Source organism: Cetorhinus maximus, chromosome 35 (assembly GCF_964194155.1).
Source record: "Cetorhinus maximus chromosome 35, sCetMax3.hap1.1, whole genome shotgun sequence".
NCBI classification, from domain to species: Eukaryota; Metazoa; Chordata; class Chondrichthyes; order Lamniformes; family Cetorhinidae; genus Cetorhinus; species Cetorhinus maximus.
Genome location: NC_135913.1, coordinates 4,413,778 through 4,432,007, shown reverse-complemented (window position 1 = coordinate 4,432,007; position 18,230 = coordinate 4,413,778). Strand labels below are relative to the sequence as shown.

General features: G+C 44.0%; 2 protein-coding genes across 5 annotated transcripts; one reads left to right on the top strand and one right to left on the bottom strand.

The window, feature by feature from the left end:
- Positions 1 to 540: 540 nt before the first annotated feature.
- On the top strand, positions 541 to 11,690 carry LOC144672017 (uncharacterized). Of its 3 annotated transcripts, XM_078533958.1 has the most exons (4): positions 541 to 619; positions 5,273 to 5,390; positions 5,490 to 8,147; positions 8,429 to 11,690. In XM_078533958.1, the coding sequence occupies exon 3, from the start codon at positions 5,869 to 5,871 to the stop codon at positions 7,009 to 7,011; it is 1,143 nt and encodes a 380-aa protein (XP_078390084.1). In that variant the 5' UTR covers positions 541 to 619; positions 5,273 to 5,390; positions 5,490 to 5,868; the 3' UTR covers positions 7,012 to 8,147; positions 8,429 to 11,690. The 3 variants fall into 3 exon arrangements, 2 of the variants coding, with proteins under 2 accessions (XP_078390084.1, XP_078390083.1); XR_013574055.1 differs by lacking the exon at positions 5,490 to 8,147; XM_078533957.1 differs by lacking the exon at positions 5,273 to 5,390 and having other exon boundaries at positions 561 to 619.
- Positions 11,691 to 12,701: 1,011 nt separating this feature from the next.
- On the bottom strand, positions 12,702 to 16,959 carry LOC144672018 (uncharacterized). Of its 2 annotated transcripts, none has more exons than XM_078533959.1 (2): positions 16,885 to 16,959; positions 12,702 to 14,183 (listed from the first exon to the last, which is right to left on the bottom strand). In XM_078533959.1, exon 2 carries the CDS (start codon positions 13,834 to 13,836, stop codon positions 12,727 to 12,729), a length of 1,110 nt encoding a protein of 369 aa, XP_078390085.1. In that variant the 5' UTR covers positions 13,837 to 14,183; positions 16,885 to 16,959; the 3' UTR covers positions 12,702 to 12,726. The 2 variants fall into 2 exon arrangements, with proteins under 2 accessions (XP_078390085.1, XP_078390086.1); XM_078533960.1 differs by having other exon boundaries at positions 16,787 to 16,931.
- Between the last annotated feature and the right edge of the window lie 1,271 nt (positions 16,960 to 18,230).

Here is an 18,230-nt window from a genome sequence, read left to right as displayed (position 1 = left end):
GGGAGATTCTTCCACCAGCTGAACGTGTGCTGTGTAAAAGCGAAATACTGAGGATGCTGGAAATTTGAAACAAAAACAAAAATAGCTGGAAAAACTCAGCAGGTCTGACAGATTGCCTGATATAGAAAACATACTTTAAACCTGATTTAGCACACCCCCTTCACACAAACTACAACAGTAGTTTGAGATCGGTTGATCCTTTATAGCTAGTGTTGTTCTGAATAATAGCAATATTAACCTTCTCCCTAACATGCATAAAACCTTCTGTCGATTCATTCATTGAAACCAAGGATTTTCCTTGTTATAATTGTGACCTTCCCTGTCAGAGTTTGATCTGTTCAAAGTCACAAACCAAAGGTCCAGTTTTCCCCTGGAGTTTGAATCAAATCAGCATTCCAAAACGGTGTCTGATTTCCGCCAATGAGGGAGATCCAGGCTAAGCCCCGCCTCTCATTTACTCCGATTGGTGGGAGGACCAGCAGCTTCAATTCAGTCATCCAGTCTCCCCCTCTTCCAATTGGTACGCAGCTACCGTCAATCACATAGGCATTCTGAGTTGGAGCATGCGCAATACGTGTATGCAGCTGGCCTGAGACGTTTGAGTGGAAACGCGGAACGGGTGAGAAACTGGCGGGCGATTCGGGAGGGACAGAGCCGGCGGGCGGATCAGAGGCTTTTTAAATGTACTGTAAAGGCCTTAGTTCCCGAATAAGGAGCTACGAGCCCGGGGTTTGACGGGTGGCAGCTACCGCGCCTTGCTCCGGAGTCAGGCCCGTGGTAACGCCATCGTATCAGAGGCAATGGGCGCCAACGCGCATGTGCAAACAGGGAAATCCTGGACCAGTCCTGCCGCTCATCGTATGAGGGTGAAATATTGGCATGGATAGAAGATTGGCTAGTTAACAGGAAACAGGGTATGCACAGATGGATCATTGCTGGTTGGCAAGATATAATAATAATGTGTGCCACAGGGTCAGTGCTGGGGCCTCAGCTTTTTACAATTTATATAAATGACTTGGATGAAGGGACTGAAGGTATGGTTGCTAAATTTGCTGATGATGCAAAGATAGTAGGTAAGTAAGTTGTGAAGAGGACACGAGGAGGCTACAAAGGGATATAGATAGTGTTAAGTGAGTTAAAAGCAAAATACTGTGGATGCTGGAAATCTGAAACAAAAACAAAAATACCTGGAAAATCTCAGCAGGTCTGACAGCATCTGCGGAGAGGAATACAGTTGACGTTTTGAGTTTGTATGACTCTTCATCAGAACGCTCTGATGAGTCATACGGACTCAAAACATCAACTGTATTCCTCTCCCCAGATGCTGTCCGACCTGCTGAGTTTTTCCAGGTATTTTTGTTTAGGTTAAGTGAGTATCTGGCAAATGGAGTATAATCTGGGAAAATGTCAAATTGTCTATTTTGGCAGGAACATACAAACCAGGAGCAGGAGTAGGCCATGTGTTCCCTTGAGCCTGCTCTGCCATTTAATAAGCTCATAGCTGAACTGATAGTAACCTGAAATCTGCATCCCACCTACCTATCATCCCCTTGCTTGCCAAGAATCTGTCCACCTCTGCCTTAAAAATATTCAAAGACTCTGCTTCCACACCTTTTCAGGAAGAGAGTTCCAAAGATTCTCGACCCTCTGAATGGGAAAAAAAATCACCTCATCTCTGTTTTAAATGGGCAACCGCTTATTTTTAAACAGAGAACCCTAGTTCTAAATTCTTCCACAAGAGGAAACATCCTCTCCACATCCGCCCTGTCAAGACCCCTCAGGATCTTGTATGTTTCAATTCTCTCTTACTCTTCTAAGCTCCAGCGGATACAAGCCCAGCCTGCCCAACCTTTCCTCATAAGACAACCCATCTATTCCAGCTATTAGTTTAGTAAACCTCTCTGAACTGCTTTCAATGCATTTACATGCTTCCTTAAATAAGGTGACTATACTGTAAACAGTACTCCAAATGTGGTCTTGGTAGTGCCCTGTACAACTGAAGCATAACCTCCCTACTTTTATATTGAATTCCCCTTGCAATAAATGATAACATTATATTACCTTTCCTAATTACTTGCTGTACTTGCATACTAGCCTTTTGTGATTCATGCACCAGGACACCCAGATCCCTCTGCACCTCAGAGCTCTGCAATCTCACACCTTTTAGATAATATGCTTCTCTTTTATTCTTCTTGCCAAAATGGACAATTTCACATTTTCCCACATCATACTTTATTTGCTGAATATTTGCCCACTCACTTAACCTATCTATCTATAAGTGTTTCTCACCTCCTTCCATCCTCTTCACAACTTAATTTCCTACCTATCTTTGTGTCATCAGCAAATTTGGCAACCATCCCTTCACCCAAGTCATTTATAAAAATTGTAAACAGTTGAGGTCCCAGCACTGATCCCTGTGGCACACCACTCGTTACACCTTGCCAACCTGAAAAAGATCAATTTATACCTACTCTCTGCTTCCTGTTAGCCATGCCAATATGTTACCCCCTATACCATGAGCTTTTATTTTCCACAATAATCTTTCATGTGGCACTTTATCAAATGCCTTATGGAAATCTTAAGTACACTACATTCACCAGTTTCCCTTTATCCACAGCACGTTACTTCCTCAAAGAACTCCAATAAGTTGGTTAAACACAATTTCCCTTTCACAAAACCATGTTAATTCTTTCTGACAACCTTGAGCTTATCCAAGTGCCCTGCTATAACTCCTTTATTAATAGCTTCTAACGTTTTCCCTATGACAAATGTTAAGCTAACTGGCCTGTAGTTTCCCACTTTCTGTCTCTCTCCCTTTCTGAATAATGGAGATACATTTGCTATCTTCCAATTTAATGGGACGTTCCCAGAATCTAAAGAGTTTTGGAAAATTAAAACCAATGCATCAACTATCTCAGTAGGTGCATTTAAGAACCTAGGATGAAGTCCATCAGGACCCGGGCTCTTGTCAGTCCGCAGCTCCAACAAGTTGCTCAGTACCACTTCTCTGGCGACTGTAACTTTCCCGACCTCCTTCCGCACTTCTGTTTCCTGGTTTATAGCTGCTTCTGGGATGTTACTTGTATCCTCTACAGTGAAAACTGATGGACAATTTCAATTCATCTGCCATCTCCTTGTTTTCCATTAACAATTCTCCAGACTAACTTTCTATCGGACCAACACTGACTTTGTTGACTATTTTCCCTTTTTAAATATTGATATAAACTCTTATGATCTGGTTTTATATTTCTGGCTTGCTTTCTCTCATGTTCTATTTTTTCCCTCCTTATTAGTCTTTTAGTCATTTTTTGTTCCTCATATATCCAACCTTCTGACCTGCCACCTGTCTTTGCACAATTATCTGCTTTTTCTTTAAGTTTGATATTACCTCTAACCTTTCTAGTTAACCACAGCTGGTGCGTCCATCCCTTGGAATTTTTCATACTTGTTGGAATGTATCTATTCTGTGCATTCTGAAATATCCCCTTAAATAATAGCCACTGCATTTCTATTGACCTATCCCTTAACCTAATTTTCCAATTTACTTTAGCCAGCTCAACTTCCATGCCCTCATAATTGCCCTTATTTAAATTTAAAAACTTAGTCTCAGAACCACTGCTCTCTCTCTCAAACTGAATGTAAAATTCAATCATATTATGTCACTGCTACCTTCACTATAAGATCATTAATTACTCCGATCTCATTGCACAATGCCAGGTCTATTGTAGCCTGCTCTCTGGTTGGCTCCAGAACATAATGTTCTAAGAAACTATCCCAAAAACACTCAACTTACTCCTCATCTAGACTATCTTTGCCCATCTGACTTTTCCAGTCTATATGTAAATTAAAATCTACCATGATTATTGCCGTGCCATTCTGACAAGCTCCAATTATTTCTTCCTTTATGCTCGACCTTACCATGTGGGGACGGTTAGGGGGCATGTACACAATTCCAAAAAAGTATATAATCTGAATGGTGACAGATTGCAGAGCTCTGAGATGCAGAAAGATCCAGGTGTCTTAGGCCATAAATAGCAAAAGTTAGTATGCAGGTATGGCAAGTAATTGGGAAGCTAATGGAATGTTATCATTTATTGCAAGGGGAATTGAATATAAAGGTAGAGTTCAGTTATACAGGACATTGGTGAGACCACGTCTGCAGTTTTGGCAGTATTGGTCTCCTTATTTAAAGATGTAAATGCATTGAAAGCAGTTCTGAGAATGTTTACTAGGCTAATACCTGGAATAGGTGGGCCATCTTATGAATTAAAGTTGGACAGGCTGGGCTTGTATCCACTGCAGTTTAGAAGAATAAGGGGTGACTTGATTGAAACATATAAGATCCAGAGGGGTCTTGACAGGGTGGATGTGGAAAGGATGTTTCATCTTGTGGGATAATCTAGAGCGAGGGATCACTGTTTAAAAATAAGGGGTCATCTATTTAAGACAGAAATGAGGAGATTGTTTTTTCTCTCAGAGGGTTGAGAGTATTTGGAACTCTTCCTTAAAAGGTGGTGGAAGTAGAGTCTCTGAATATTTTTAATGAAAAGCTACATAGATTCTTGATAAGTAAGATGGTGAAAGGTTATGTATGGGGATAGGTGGGAATGTAGAGAAATGAGATCAGCCATGATATTGAGTGGTGGAGCAGGCTCGAGGGGCCATGTGGCCGCCTCCTGCTCCTAACCTGTATGTTCCTTTCTACATCAATTGCTTGAAGGACCAGCGATTCCACTTGGTCCTCCAGCCCTGTCCCTGCTTCCTGTTAGTCTGGAGGTGCCATTAATCATCCCATGAGCATTTTAAACTTAGCATGTGCAATGGTGGTGATGGAGAGTCGCTTTTATCGCATCTGCAGCCAATAGAGGGAGTGATGGAGCCGGAGGATGGATGGGGAGGATTTGTAAACAATCTGTGGAGGACGCAAACCCTTAGTAATAACTGTCAGCTCCCTAGCTTGCAGCTGTAGGGCTTCTCCTTCATGGGAACAGGCCCAGGTTAAGGTTACCCATCGTGTTCAGCAAGTGGAGGATGGTTCATACCAGAGGAAGGAGGGAAACCCTGGGAGGTGGGCAGGGTGGATTCAGAAATACCACCCAGAGGCCGCAAACCTCAAATAAGAAACTGCAGAACCCGTGTTTGCAGTTCCGGGGCTTTTTGCCTTATGTGTGGCCATCTTGGTTGAGCCAACAGAGGGGGGTGGGCCTTCAGGATTCCAGTGACCAGGAAAGAAAATAATTGATTCATTGATTAATTATCACTCTGCACACAGGGGCTTGAGAACTGAACCCAGGCAGAGGTGAAGGAGGGACAAAACTGGAAGTGGAGGAAGGAAATGGTGGAGATGGTGCAAGTGGTTTGGATTTCAGCACAAAGAAGAGGGACAGTGTGTAAGCCAAGGATTTAAAGTTTTGGGGGAACAAGGGAGGAAAAAAACATTCCGTGAAATCTAGTATTGTTTGTTCTGAATTTCTATCTTGTACTTACAGTGAACACTTTGGTGGACTCCTTATACAGGGTATTAGAAGGGAAGGATTTTCACATGCAAAACTGAAACCAAACATCATGGTTGATCACCTGATTATTCAGATCTGAATATCATCAGACTTTGAATGTGGAAGAAGAAATGTTTGTCCTTTCTGTCCGTGGGAAGAGATTTCAAACATCACTGTGACTGGAAAAGCACCGAGACACACACACTCAAGTGAGAGTGTTCCAATGCACTGACAGGGGAAAGAGCTTTAACCATTTACACAGCCTGAAAAAACATCACACCGGGGGAGGGGGGAGAAACTATACATGTGTCGTGTGCGTGGACGAGGTTTCAATTAATTGTCCAACCTGGAAAGACACAAAGACATTGGCACCATGGAGAAGCCGTGGAAATGTGAGGACTGTGGGAAGGGATTCAATTATCCATCCCTGTTGGAAATCCATCGACGTATTCACACTAGGCAGAAACCGTGGAAATGTGAGGATTGTGGTAAAGGCTTTAATTATCCTGAGCAACTGGAAAACCATCGACGCAGTCACACTGGGGAGAAACCATGGAAGTGTGAGGATTGTGGCAAAGGATTCAATTATCCTTCCCTCCTGAGAAACCATCAACGCTGTCACATTGGAGCCAACACCACGGAGAAACCATGGAAATGTGAGGAGTGTGGTAAAGGATTTGACTATCCGTCCCTGCTGAGAAACCATCAACGCAGTCACACTGGGGAGAGGCCATGGAAATGTGAGGACTGTGGGAAAAGATTCAATTATAGACATCTGCTGGAAGTCCACCGACGGAGCCACACGGGGGAGAAGCCATTCATCTGTTCTGTGTGTGGGAAGGGGTTTATTAAGTCATCCTGCCTCATGTTACACCAGCGAATTCACACTGAGGAGAAGCCCTTCAGCTGCCCTTCCTGTGGAAAGAGGTTCAGGCAGTCATCAAAGCTCAATGCACATCAGCAAGTTCATACTGGGGAGAGACTGTTCACCTGCTCGGTGTGTGGGAAGGGATTCAGTCGGTCAGCGTATCTCATGATACACGAGCGAATTCACACTGAGGAGAAGCCCTTCAGCTGCACTTCCTGTGGAAAGAAGTTCAGGCAGTCAGCCAACCTCGTTACACATCAGCGAATTCACACTGGGGAGAGACCGTTCAGCTGCACTTACTGTGGAAAGGGTTTCAGGAGGTCTTCCAGTCTGAGCACACACCAGCGAGTTCACACTGGGGAGAGACCGTTCGCTTGTTCTGTGTGTGGGAAGGGATTCACTCAGTCGGCCAGCCTCGTGTCACACAAGCGAATTCACACCGAGGAGAAGCCCTTCAGCTGCACTTCCTGTGGAAAGAGATTTAGGCATCCTTCCACCCTCACTGCACACCAACGTACTCACACTGGGGAGAGGCCATTCCCCTGCTCCGTGTGTGGAAAGGGATTCACTCAGTCACGATATCTGCTGAAACACCAGCAGGTTCACAAGCAGGGGTTGGATTCTAATATTAAACATGTCCAGAACTGACAGTCTGAAAATATTAGGTTTGTTTCAGCTGATGTTAGCACCCCTACGACGAACTTATGAACTTTTACTTCAATCTTGCAGTGACCTTTGGTGCAAAATCTACAATTCAGGGTCTGAAAGGTTCCACTGATTAACATCTCCAATTAGAAAGTGCTGATAATTCCTACTGACTTACACATTATAGAATTAAATTATCAAGGAACATTAGCTAAAAGAATAAAAATATTTTACAGGCACATGAATAAAAGCTTCATCAATCAACACTGATATTGATGAAGCTTGGAAGTCACTGAGTTCAATTATTTGTGACACAGCAGCAGCAATATTTAGAAAAGGTGGCACCCACCACAAGATTGGTTTAAGACCGACTCAGCAGAGATGAGATCTGCAAAAAGCAACATAAACCCAACAACTAGTACACTGTCTTGGCTACTTTCAAATTATGTAGTTGTGCAAAAGACGGGGAGATACTGCGTAAATAAACACTGGAACAGCCTACATCAAGAAATCCAAATTTCCTGTAATAACAGAAATCCATGTGCTCTGTGCAATATCAAGAGGACACTTGGTCCAACCATCACCAAAGTTACCCCCTGAAATGTGAAGTACTCACCGACAGAGGTAAATAAATGTTGCACTGGATTGAACACCTGTGAGGCGGACATCTCCCAATCTCCGTTTGACGCTCTCTTGCAGCTTCCTGTCATGGTTGAAATGCACGAGGAACCCTCATCACCTGAGCTTGAAAAGGACGTTGATTGCTTAGCAAGCAGGCTCCCAACAAAGATGAAATTCCAGCTGAACTGCTCAAGCACGGAAAGTATCATCCACTGCCACACCTTCATGATGTCCTTCTCCTCTGTTGGAAGATGTGATCTGAGGATTATCAGATCATTGAATGGCGGAGCAGACTCGATGGTCCGAATGGACTACTTCTGCTCCTACGTCTTATGGTAGGGTCCATTCCACTGGATATGTGTGATGCAAAGATCATATAACCAAGCTGACGCCTTCGCTAGGCTCATACTTGAAAGAGCTCATCTACTTGCAGACTGAATGTACGCAGAAGCACAGTAGGATGTCTGTGCTAATCATCTACAGTGGACGTGATGTTCTCCATATGCCAGCTACAAGAGGTGCACAATTGGTATTTAATTTAAAATGCTGTCAGCTTCTCCTAAGAAAAATGAAGCATTATAATTATTGGCTGAAAGTAAACCTTTTTGTAAGAATTATAATGCACTTGTACAATTGTAAAGGCATTGGAAAGTTTGATCCCCTGAAGATAAGCTTCAGCCTTGAAGTTATGATCTGGAGCTCAAAAGCTGCGGGAAGCTTCATCCTCTTAAACTCTTTTTCTCTATGCAGGTTGAAGTTTCTGTAAAAGCTAACTTTTTTTTGTTTTTTGTCCCTTCAGTTTTATTACAGTCATGTGGAAAGGTGCCTGAAGGAAAGTGAAAAAACCCCATAACAATTGGGCAAAGCTGAGAAAAATGTCAGAAGAATTGGAAAAGCAAAGTTTAAAACAGTGTTTGGTTCATCTTTGATCTGAAAATAAAATTTATGTGAAGTTGACAAAATTGTGCACATTTAAGAATGTTTAGTCTACTCTTCTGCAAATAGGCAGAGAAGTTAACCCTTTCCACTGACAGCATTGTGACGATTTGAACTAAAGATTTTGCCTTTTAAAGATTTGACTTTCTCCCATTTGTTATCTTTCAAGACCAAGTCCATGAGAACAGGAGATATGGGAGTTATCTCAAAACTGACTGCAAGTACATGTGTCTCTTAGCTGAAAATACAATTGGCCAATTAAGTTCCTCTAGCACATATGAAGAGATAGAATGGTAATTAACGGCACTTAGAATAACAGAGAAAATCACAGCAGCAGGCGGGAATTAGAATAACTCGCCCTGGGGATAGTTCAATAAAACATATCAACCTGCATGTACATTCTAGTGAAGGTCAGGAAAGTGTAGCAGACAATACCAAATTGATAGCTTTCTCTTGGAGAAGATTGTTTCCTTCTTAATTTTTTAGGAAAACTGCATTTGATATTTTCTGGTCACTCCCTGCAGCGTTGGAACCCACGAAGGGGGAGAAAGATCTTCAGACACTGCCCTGATCTTTTGGTAAGATCATCTGAATGTCCAAGACTGGCTTGCATCAGATGACACATGTGGTTTGATGTTGGGATACCAGTGTGTGTGTGCAGATGTGATTTCTTACTGAAGTACATGCGGAAACACATTGTGAAGCGCCATTGAAGACCGAGTCCCAGACATGCTCAGCTACTTGTCAACAAAACAACATGATGTAATTGAGGTGGTCAGTGGAGTGAGACAACATTTTACATCTTCCGAGGCATTCACATAGAAAAACTGACTTTGAGACAGTCAGGATAGAATTAAACACACTGTGGTAATAAATGGGTCTTTTACGGAGTGACAGGCAGTGAGTAGTGGGGTAACGCAGGGATCAGTGCTTGGGCCTCAGCTATTCACAATGTATATCAATGATTTGGATATGGGAACCAAATATAATATTTGCAAGTTTGCTGACAATACGAAATTTGGTGGGAATGTGAGAGATATGGGTGTTAAGAGGCTTCAAGGTGATTTAGACAAGTGGGCAAATACATGGCAGATGCAGCAAAACGTAGATAAGTGTGAAGTTATTCACTTTGGTAGGAAAAACAGAATGGCAGAATATTATTCAAATGGTGATAGATTGGGAAATGTTGATGTACAAAGGGACATGGGTGTCCTTGTACATCAGTTACTGAAAGCAAGCAGGCGGATGCAGCAAGCAGTTAAGAAGGCAAATGGTATGTTTGCCTTCATTGCAAGAAAACTTTGAGCGTATAGGAGCAAAGATGTCTTACTGCAGCTGTACAGGGCCTTGGTGAGACCAAACCTGAAGTATTGCGTGCAGTTTTGATCTTACCTAAGAAAGGATATACTTGCCATAGAGGAAGTGCAATGAAGGTTCACCAGACGGATTCCTGGGATGGTAGGATTGGCATATCAGGGGAGTTTGGGTCGACTAGGCCTTTATTCACTGGAATTTAGAAGAATGATAGGGGATCTCATTGAAACGTCCAAAATTCTGACACGGCTTGGACAGACGGGATGCGGGGATGATGTTTCCTCTGGTTGGGGCGGGTGGTCTAGAACAAGGGATCACAGTCTCAGGATATGGGGTAAGCCATTTAGGACTGAGATGAGGAGAAATTTCTTCACTCAGATGATAGCGAACCTGTGGAATTCTCTCCCACAGAAGGCTGTGGAGGCCATGTTACTGAATATATTTAAGAAGGAAATAGATTGATTTCTAGACTTTAAAGGTATCAAGGAGCATGGGGAGAGTGCGGGAGAATGGTGTTGGGGTAGAGGATCAGCCATAATTATATTGAATGGCGGAGGAGGCTCGAAGGGCCGAATGACCTACTCTCGGTCCTATTTTCAATGTTTCACGCTGGTATCTATTAGAGGGAGTATAATTAAAGTAAAGAGGGGTTATAAAATCTGGATTTAGAAAATATCCACAAGGTGGATGCAGGTGAACAGAGAGGAGAATCTTTAAAGCACATGTTTGAACTGTAGGTATTTACAATATGCCAATAATTTAGAATTGTGTAAGATGATCTGCAGGTGGGAAGGATGAATCTAAGTCAAAAGTTATCACTTTTTCCTGGCACGTTTTTTGCAAATATTCTTGGTGCAGTTCAAAGGTTTGTGTTGCTGCTTCTGATAATTCTGGTAGCTTTAGTATGTTATCTATGGAATGTAATCAAGAAAATAGGAAAACACGCTCATAGCTGGGTTAGCCAGAAATCAGTTCATGAGAAATCAGTAGGCATGTTTATTTTTTAAGGTTTGGAGATCTGTAAGAGATAAGGTCCAATAACCTTACAAAATCTTCAGAACTTTTACTGGATATTATGGAAATATCTCTCACTCTTATAAAGAAACCTCCCGGGTTGATAAACACAGGACAGTGTAGGCCTGTTACCTCTGCCAAGGACATGTCTCCAACACAGACTCTGAAATAAGATGAACTTGATAGGTTGGGAGATCTCATGACTCATATGTAACCAACTGTCTGAGTAAAGGTTAAACAGGATATCCTAGAAAGTGCTGAACCAGGAAACTAATTCATGGACTGCCGATGGAAATAAAGGGGTTTCTTTGAATATCTGTCCCTTGCTAATTGACAATTGAATAAGTGATTAACGTAACACCCCCAGAAATAAGGTGTATTGACGGGCTTTCAAGAGGGAAAATCATTTCAGACAAATATATTCTCTCAGTGATATATGCTGGCTTCGGCCAAATACTTTGGCTCAAGTAGACTGAGAAAAGATGAAACTGCCATGTCCAGCCATGGAGATCAGATTTGTCCCTCCGTTTTTCTGATCTGGGGAGGATAAACCATTTCGGGGAGGCTACCACCCCCATCCATGGAGATCAACATCCCCCTGATCCGGTACCAGTGAACCATTCTGAGGAGACTGCAACCTCCAGTCATGGAGATGGGCATCGCCCTCTCTTAAACCATTTGTCCAATCTGGGACCAGTGAACTGTTCTCACCCATTACAGGGTGCATGTCTTTTCTGCCTATTTAGCTTATGTATCATATCAACATTGTTGCTTCTTAATAAAATGGTTTAAAATCACCTTTGACTTTGAACACCTTTTTGGGTAATCCGTGACTCCCAGTCTAAAATCCTACACTTGTCCATGGATTAACCGTACGCATGAGAACTGAAATAGTCCAGAGTAATGATGAGGTGTTAGTTGTGGCTCAGTGGTTGCATTCTTATTTCTGTGTTAGGAGGTTGTGGGTTGAAACACACATCCAATAACATAAGCATTAAGTCCAGATTGCAATTTTGATGCAGTACCGAGGGAGCACTGCATTATTGGAGGTCCTGTCTTCTAGACCAGACCTTCAACGGTAGCTCACCTGCCCTTTCAGTTGGTGTAAAAGTTCCCATGAGGTTATTCCAAAGGGCAGGGGAGTTCTCCCCAGTGTAATGATAAATATTTATTCCTCAACAAACATCACTGAACACATTATCTGGTCATTCATATTTCCATTCGTGGGATCTTGTTGTGCACAGTTTGATTACTGCAATTCCTACATTACAACAGCGACTACATTCCAAAAGAATTTCATTGGCTGCAAAGCACTTTGGGACATCCTGAAGTTGCAAAATGCGCTATATAAATACGAGTCTTCCATTAACAAAGGAGAAAAGGCCCAAAAATGGAACAGTCGGTGACAGAACATCAATCAGACTCCTCTTAGACACAAACTGATTTCACTAACAGTCAGAATGAATATGGTTCAGTCCTGGCTGTCATTAACAGCAGCAAAAACAGCAGAATCAAAGCTGTAGTCACTTGTGAATATGCTGGTGTCTCAGCAGGGCGAATGATAGATTAAATCACTTTACACACAGAGAGCGGGTAAACAGCCTGTCCCCAGTGTGAGTACATAGGTGTTTCAGCAGATAATACTTGTGCATTTAAAGCCCTTCTCATAGTTCAGACAATTAAATGGTCTCTTATCAGCGTGAACAAGTTGATGTTTACTGGGTTGCGATGACTGAGTGAATCCCTTTCTACACACACAAAGGTGAACAGCCTCTCCCCAGTATGAATGCAGCAGACCCCTTGCGGTTTTAAATCTCTTCTCAGTCCGAATATTCAAACCGTCTCTTTATCACTGTGAACCAGTTGATGTGAAATGAGGGTGCTTAACCGAGCAAACCCCTTGCCACACACACAGCAGCTGAACGGCCTCTCCCCAGTATGAGTGGGTTGGTGTCTCAGCAGATTCCCTGTGCTTTTAAAACTCTTCCCACAGTCAGAGCATTCAAATGGTCTCTTATCAGTGTGAACAAGTTGATGTTTGCTGAGTTGCGATGACTGAGTAAATCCCTTCCCACACACAGAGCAGCTGAACGGTCTCTCCCCAGTGTGAATACGCTGGTGTTTCATCAGTTCATTTCTACTTTTAAACCTCTTCCCACAGTTTGAACATTTACATGGTCTCTCATCAGAGTGAACAATTTTGTGTCTCCTGAGATAGGATAAGCATGTGAATCCCTTCCCACACACGGAGCAGGTAAAAGGTTTCTCCCCGGTGTGAATACCCTGGTGTTCACTGAGGTGAGATGAAGTGCTGAATCCCTTCCCACACATGGAGCAAGTGAACGGTCTCTCTCCAGTGTGAATACGTTGGTGTCTAAGAAGGTGTGATGATTTAACAAATCCTTTCCCACAAACGTTGCAAACAAACGGTCTCTCTCCAGTATGAACACGCTTATGTTCTGTGAGGGTGGAATACTGCCTGAACTTTTTCCCGCACTGAGAGCAATTGAATGGTCTCTCCCCTGTGTGAACACGCTTGTGTTCAGTGAGGTGCGAAGCACAAGTGAATCCTTTCCCACACACGGAGCAGGTGAAGGGCCTCTCCCCCGTGTGAACACGTAGATGTTCAGTGAGGTGAGATATTTGCCTGAACTTCTTCCCACACTGAGAGCAACTGAATGGTTTCTCCCCAGTGTGAACTCGTTGGTGTTGAATTAAACCTTCAGAGCTCTTAAAGCTCTTCCCACAGTCAGAGCATGGAAAAGGTCTCTCCTCAGTGTGAACTCGTTGGTGTGACACTAGGCTAAATGATTGAGCAAATCCTTTACCACACACAGAGCAGGTGAATGGCCTCTCCCCAGTGTGAGTGCGTCGATGAATTTCCAACTGAGACGGGGATCTGAATCCCTTCCCACAGTCCCCACATTTCCACGGTTTCTCCATGGTGTGGGTGTCCTTGTGTCTCTCCAGGTTGGGCGATCAGTTGAATCCTTGTCCACACAGAGAACATGCGTATGGTTTCTCCCCACCGTGAATGTTGTAATGGTTTTCAGGCTGTGTAACTGGTTAAAGCTCTTTCTGTGCACTCAGTCAGGCATGTGTGTCTCGGTGCTTTTCCAGTCACACTGATGTTGGAAAACTTTTCTCACAGACAGAACAGGCAAAAAAATTCTCTTTCCACATTCAAAGGCTGATGATATTCAGGTCCTGATGAATTGAGTGACTCTGTCAGGTCTTCATGTTATACTTGGTTTGAGTTTCCCACCTGGAACTCCTCACCTTCCAAAAACCTGGAAAGGAAGTTCACAGAAGTTATCACTCTAAGTCCAGGATAGAAATTCAGAACAGACAATTTGAGTTCATACAGGACATTTTTTCCCCAAACATGTGGTTCCCCAAACAAAAAGGAACAAAACTCAGCAACAAAGCCCAAACAAAAGCAAAGGGGACTTTTCCAACTAAACATAAATGTTCACAGTGTCTATGTGACACTCTCTACCCTGAGGTGTCCTCTGGTCATGGAATGTATCAACTGTTCCGGTTGACACCGTATGCTCAGAGCCACACAGGCACAGACGTGACCACAAAAGTGAGGCTAGCAACCAGAATGACACCTAGCCCCCTCCCCTGCCATGGATTCCATTCACCATGGATCTACAAATTCCTGTTCTAACCAGGCCCATGAACTGGGCCAGAGGATCGTCATCCAACCTATCCACTGCCATTCCACTCCACCACCCCTCACCCCCACCACTACCACATTGGCAGCCAAAGATTAGGAGCCTGGGGCTGAAATATGACTATACGGTGAGCAGCAGACCCTTCAAGTGTACAAGGGTTGCAACACTCACACTGAATATATACATGACCGATGGACACCTCTGGGTTGTAAACTTCACCTGCAGCCTGGAAGCAAGTGACGCTGCTTAAAAACCTGTTGCACATGATACCCAAGGAAGGACGGGGGGGGGGGGGGGGGGGGGGGGGTGGATTTAGGAAAACAGCGGGGGAAATGTCAAGGCTCTAGAGCACTTTGCGTGAAAATAAGCAGAGACGGTGGAAGAGTAACAAAGGGGATACAGCATTAGTGACAAAGGTGATGCCAGAGATAATTAGAAAAATGTCAAAGCTAAAGGCACCAGATCTAAATGTATGAAGTATTCACAACAAACGAGATGAAACAAAGCGCTGATAGAAATTAATAGGTTTCATTAAATAGCTATTATGGAGACATGGCTGGAATGTGGCCAATGTTGGGAACGAAATCTTATAGGATGTTTATCTTTTCGAAGAGGCAGGCAGAATGGAAAAGGGGGGAGTAGCTCTGATTAGAAAATATGGGATAAAGGCAGTCGAGGGAAAGGATCTTAGCTCAGAAAATCAAGAAGAAGGATTAATTTGGATGGAGCTAAGAAACCACAAGAAGCAGAAAATATTGGGGGCAGTTGTTTATTGCCTCCCCCGAACCCCCAACCCCCCCAAACAGAGGGTGTAGTGTATATGGGATCAAATAGATCTGACAAGAATGAGGAACAAGAACACAGAACAAAGAAAAGTACAGCACAGGAACAGGCCCTTCGGCCCACCAAGCCTGCGCCGATCATATTGCCCGTCAAAAACATTTTGCGCTTCCGGGGTCCGTATTCCTCTATTCCCATCCTATTCATGTATTTGTCAAGCTGCCTCTTAAACACCACAATCGTACCTGCTTCCACCACCTCCTCTGGCAGCGAATTCCAGACACTCACTACCCTCTGCGTAAAAAAACTTGCCCCGCACACCTCCTCCATAGTTTTCTCCTCTCACCTTAAATCTATGTCCCCTAGTAATTGACTCTTCCATCCTGGGAAAAAGCTTCTGACTATCTACTCAGTCCATGCCACTCATAATTTTGTAAACTTCTATCAAGTCGCCCCTCAATCTCCGTCGCTCTAGTGAGAACAATCCAAGTTTCTCCAACCTCTCCTCATAGCTAATAACCTCCAGACCAGGCAGCATCCTGGTAAACCTCCTCTGCAGCCACTCCAATTCCTCCATATCCTTCTGCTAATGTAGCGACCAGAATTGCACGCAATATCCCAAGTGTGGCCTAACCAAGGTTCTATACAGCTGCAGCATGACTTCCCAGCTTTTATACTCAATACCCCTGCTAATGAAGGCAAGCATGCCATATGCCTTCCTGACTACCTTATCCACCTGCCTTGCCACTTTCAGTGACCTGTGGACCTGTACACCCAGATCTATCTGCCCGTCAATGCACTTAAGGGTTCTGCCATTTACTGTAGGAACTTAAAGAAACTAGTTTTTGTAAAGGTATAATACTGCAGAAATTAAGGGCACTAAATTGGAACAAATCTCCTGGACCAGCCGACCTTGCATCCTAGGATTTTCAAACAGGAAGCTGCAGACACAGTGGATCCATTGATTTTCATCATCCAGAATTCCTTGGATTTACTGGGACCCTGAAGCCCCGCCCATTCCCTCTTCCCTCACCAGGCAGGAGTTAGAGTTTGGAACATGCACTGCCTGGAAGTGTGGTGGAGGCCGGTTCAATTGAGGCATTCAAGAGGGCATTGGATGATTATTTAAATAGAAACAACGTGCAGGGTTAGGGGGAAAAAAGCAGGAGATTGGCACTAAGATAAAATGCTCGGAGGGCCAGTCATGACACGATGGGCCGAATGGCCTCATTCTACACCGTAACAATTCTGATTGTGGCCAAGATGGACGCCCATGTGTCCCGCTCACTGACAAGGCACAGCCTTCCTCTCTCAAGATGGCGGCCGATTACCCGGGTAACGCTGACCTGTCAGCGGGGCCCTAGCCACGCCTCCCTCCTACGACCTGATCCCCACTCGTAAGATGGCGGCCATTGCGCCCGCTCCCCTGGGACCTCTCACCTTGGGTAAGCACGGGGCCTATTATTGGGGGCCTCAGGCCTACCCCGGAAATATATAAACTTCGCAGACCATCCGCGGTTTCCATTCCTACCCCGTGCGCACAATCTCCTCCCGCTTGCCAAACCGTCCCTTCCGACTCAGTCAGCCGCCATCACTGACAATGAGCATGCTCAGAGCACACGAAGCCCGCACCTGCGCACTGGCGTCCTATAGTCATTTATAGGGGACTTTCTGCATCGCGGTCTGTTCTGGGGAACTGATCTGCCATTGACAACTTGAGGTTCATATTTTGGCATTCCTCTGGAGATCGGAGCCAGAGGCACAATGTACAAAATTAGCACACAAAGGCTGTAGAAAACTGAGTACCTGAACCTTCATTCCTGATGCAAAATTTGTGGCGTAGATGGGATGGAAGGTATGTCATGTGAACACCAGTTCAACCGAATTGTCTGCTGCTGGACTCTAAATTCTCTGCAATTCAATGTAAGGACCCAGCTCCTGATCATCATTTTTCACATCCATGGGACGTTGCTGGCTATGTCAACATCTACTGCCCATCCCTAAATGCCCTTGAGGATGTGGCGGTGAGCTGCCTTCTTGAACTGCTGCAGTCCATTTGATGTAGGTACATCCAAAGGGCTGTTAAGGAGAGAGTTCCAGGATTTTGACCCAGCAGAGGTGAATTAATGCTTGGATCCATACAGCTAAACCCCCGGAAGTGGATTAATACTCCAGACCACATAACTCCCCGTCATAAACTATTTATTTTATCAATGACTCCATCCCACTCCCTGGCCGTGGTCTGAGGCTGAAACGGACCATCCTGACTTGTCTGACATCCAGTACTGGGTGAGCAGAAATGTTCTCCAAATAAATATTGGGAAGAGGGAAAACACTGTCTTCAGGCCCTGCTATAAATTCCACTCCCTTGCACCGACTCATCCCTCTTGCTTGCAGTACTCTGAGGCTGAACCAGATTGTTCATAATCGTGTTGTTATATTTCACCCCAAGCCGAGCTTCGGGCTACATATCACTAAGACCCCTTATGCCAACCCCTGTAATATTGCCTATCTGTGTCCCTGCCTCAGTTCATCTACTGCTGAAACTGATCCGTTCTTTTTTATTCCCTCAAAAGTGGACTATTCTAATGTGCACCTTATTGGCCTCCCAGATTCAACTATAGAAACTTGAGTACAGTGTGAAGTTTTAGTAGCCTTACCTTAGGAAGCATATTATTACCATAGGCGGAGTGCGAAGAAAGTTCACCAGACTTGCTCCCAGGATAGTGGGGCTATCATACGAAGGCAGATTGGGAGAACGGGGTCAGTATTCTCTAGAGTTTCGAAGAATGACAGGTGAACTCACTGAAACCTACAAAACGCTTAATGGATAGACAGGGGAGATGCATGTAATATGTTATCCTAGTTGGGGAATCT

What these genes read in the sequence shown, in the direction of transcription:
- LOC144672018 (XM_078533959.1), bottom strand. Translation starts at nt 13,836, where the DNA reads ATGGAGAAACCGTGGAAATGTGGGGACTGTGGGAAGGGATTCAGATCC.
- LOC144672017 (XM_078533958.1), top strand. Translation starts at nt 5,869, where the DNA reads ATGGAGAAGCCGTGGAAATGTGAGGACTGTGGGAAGGGATTCAATTAT.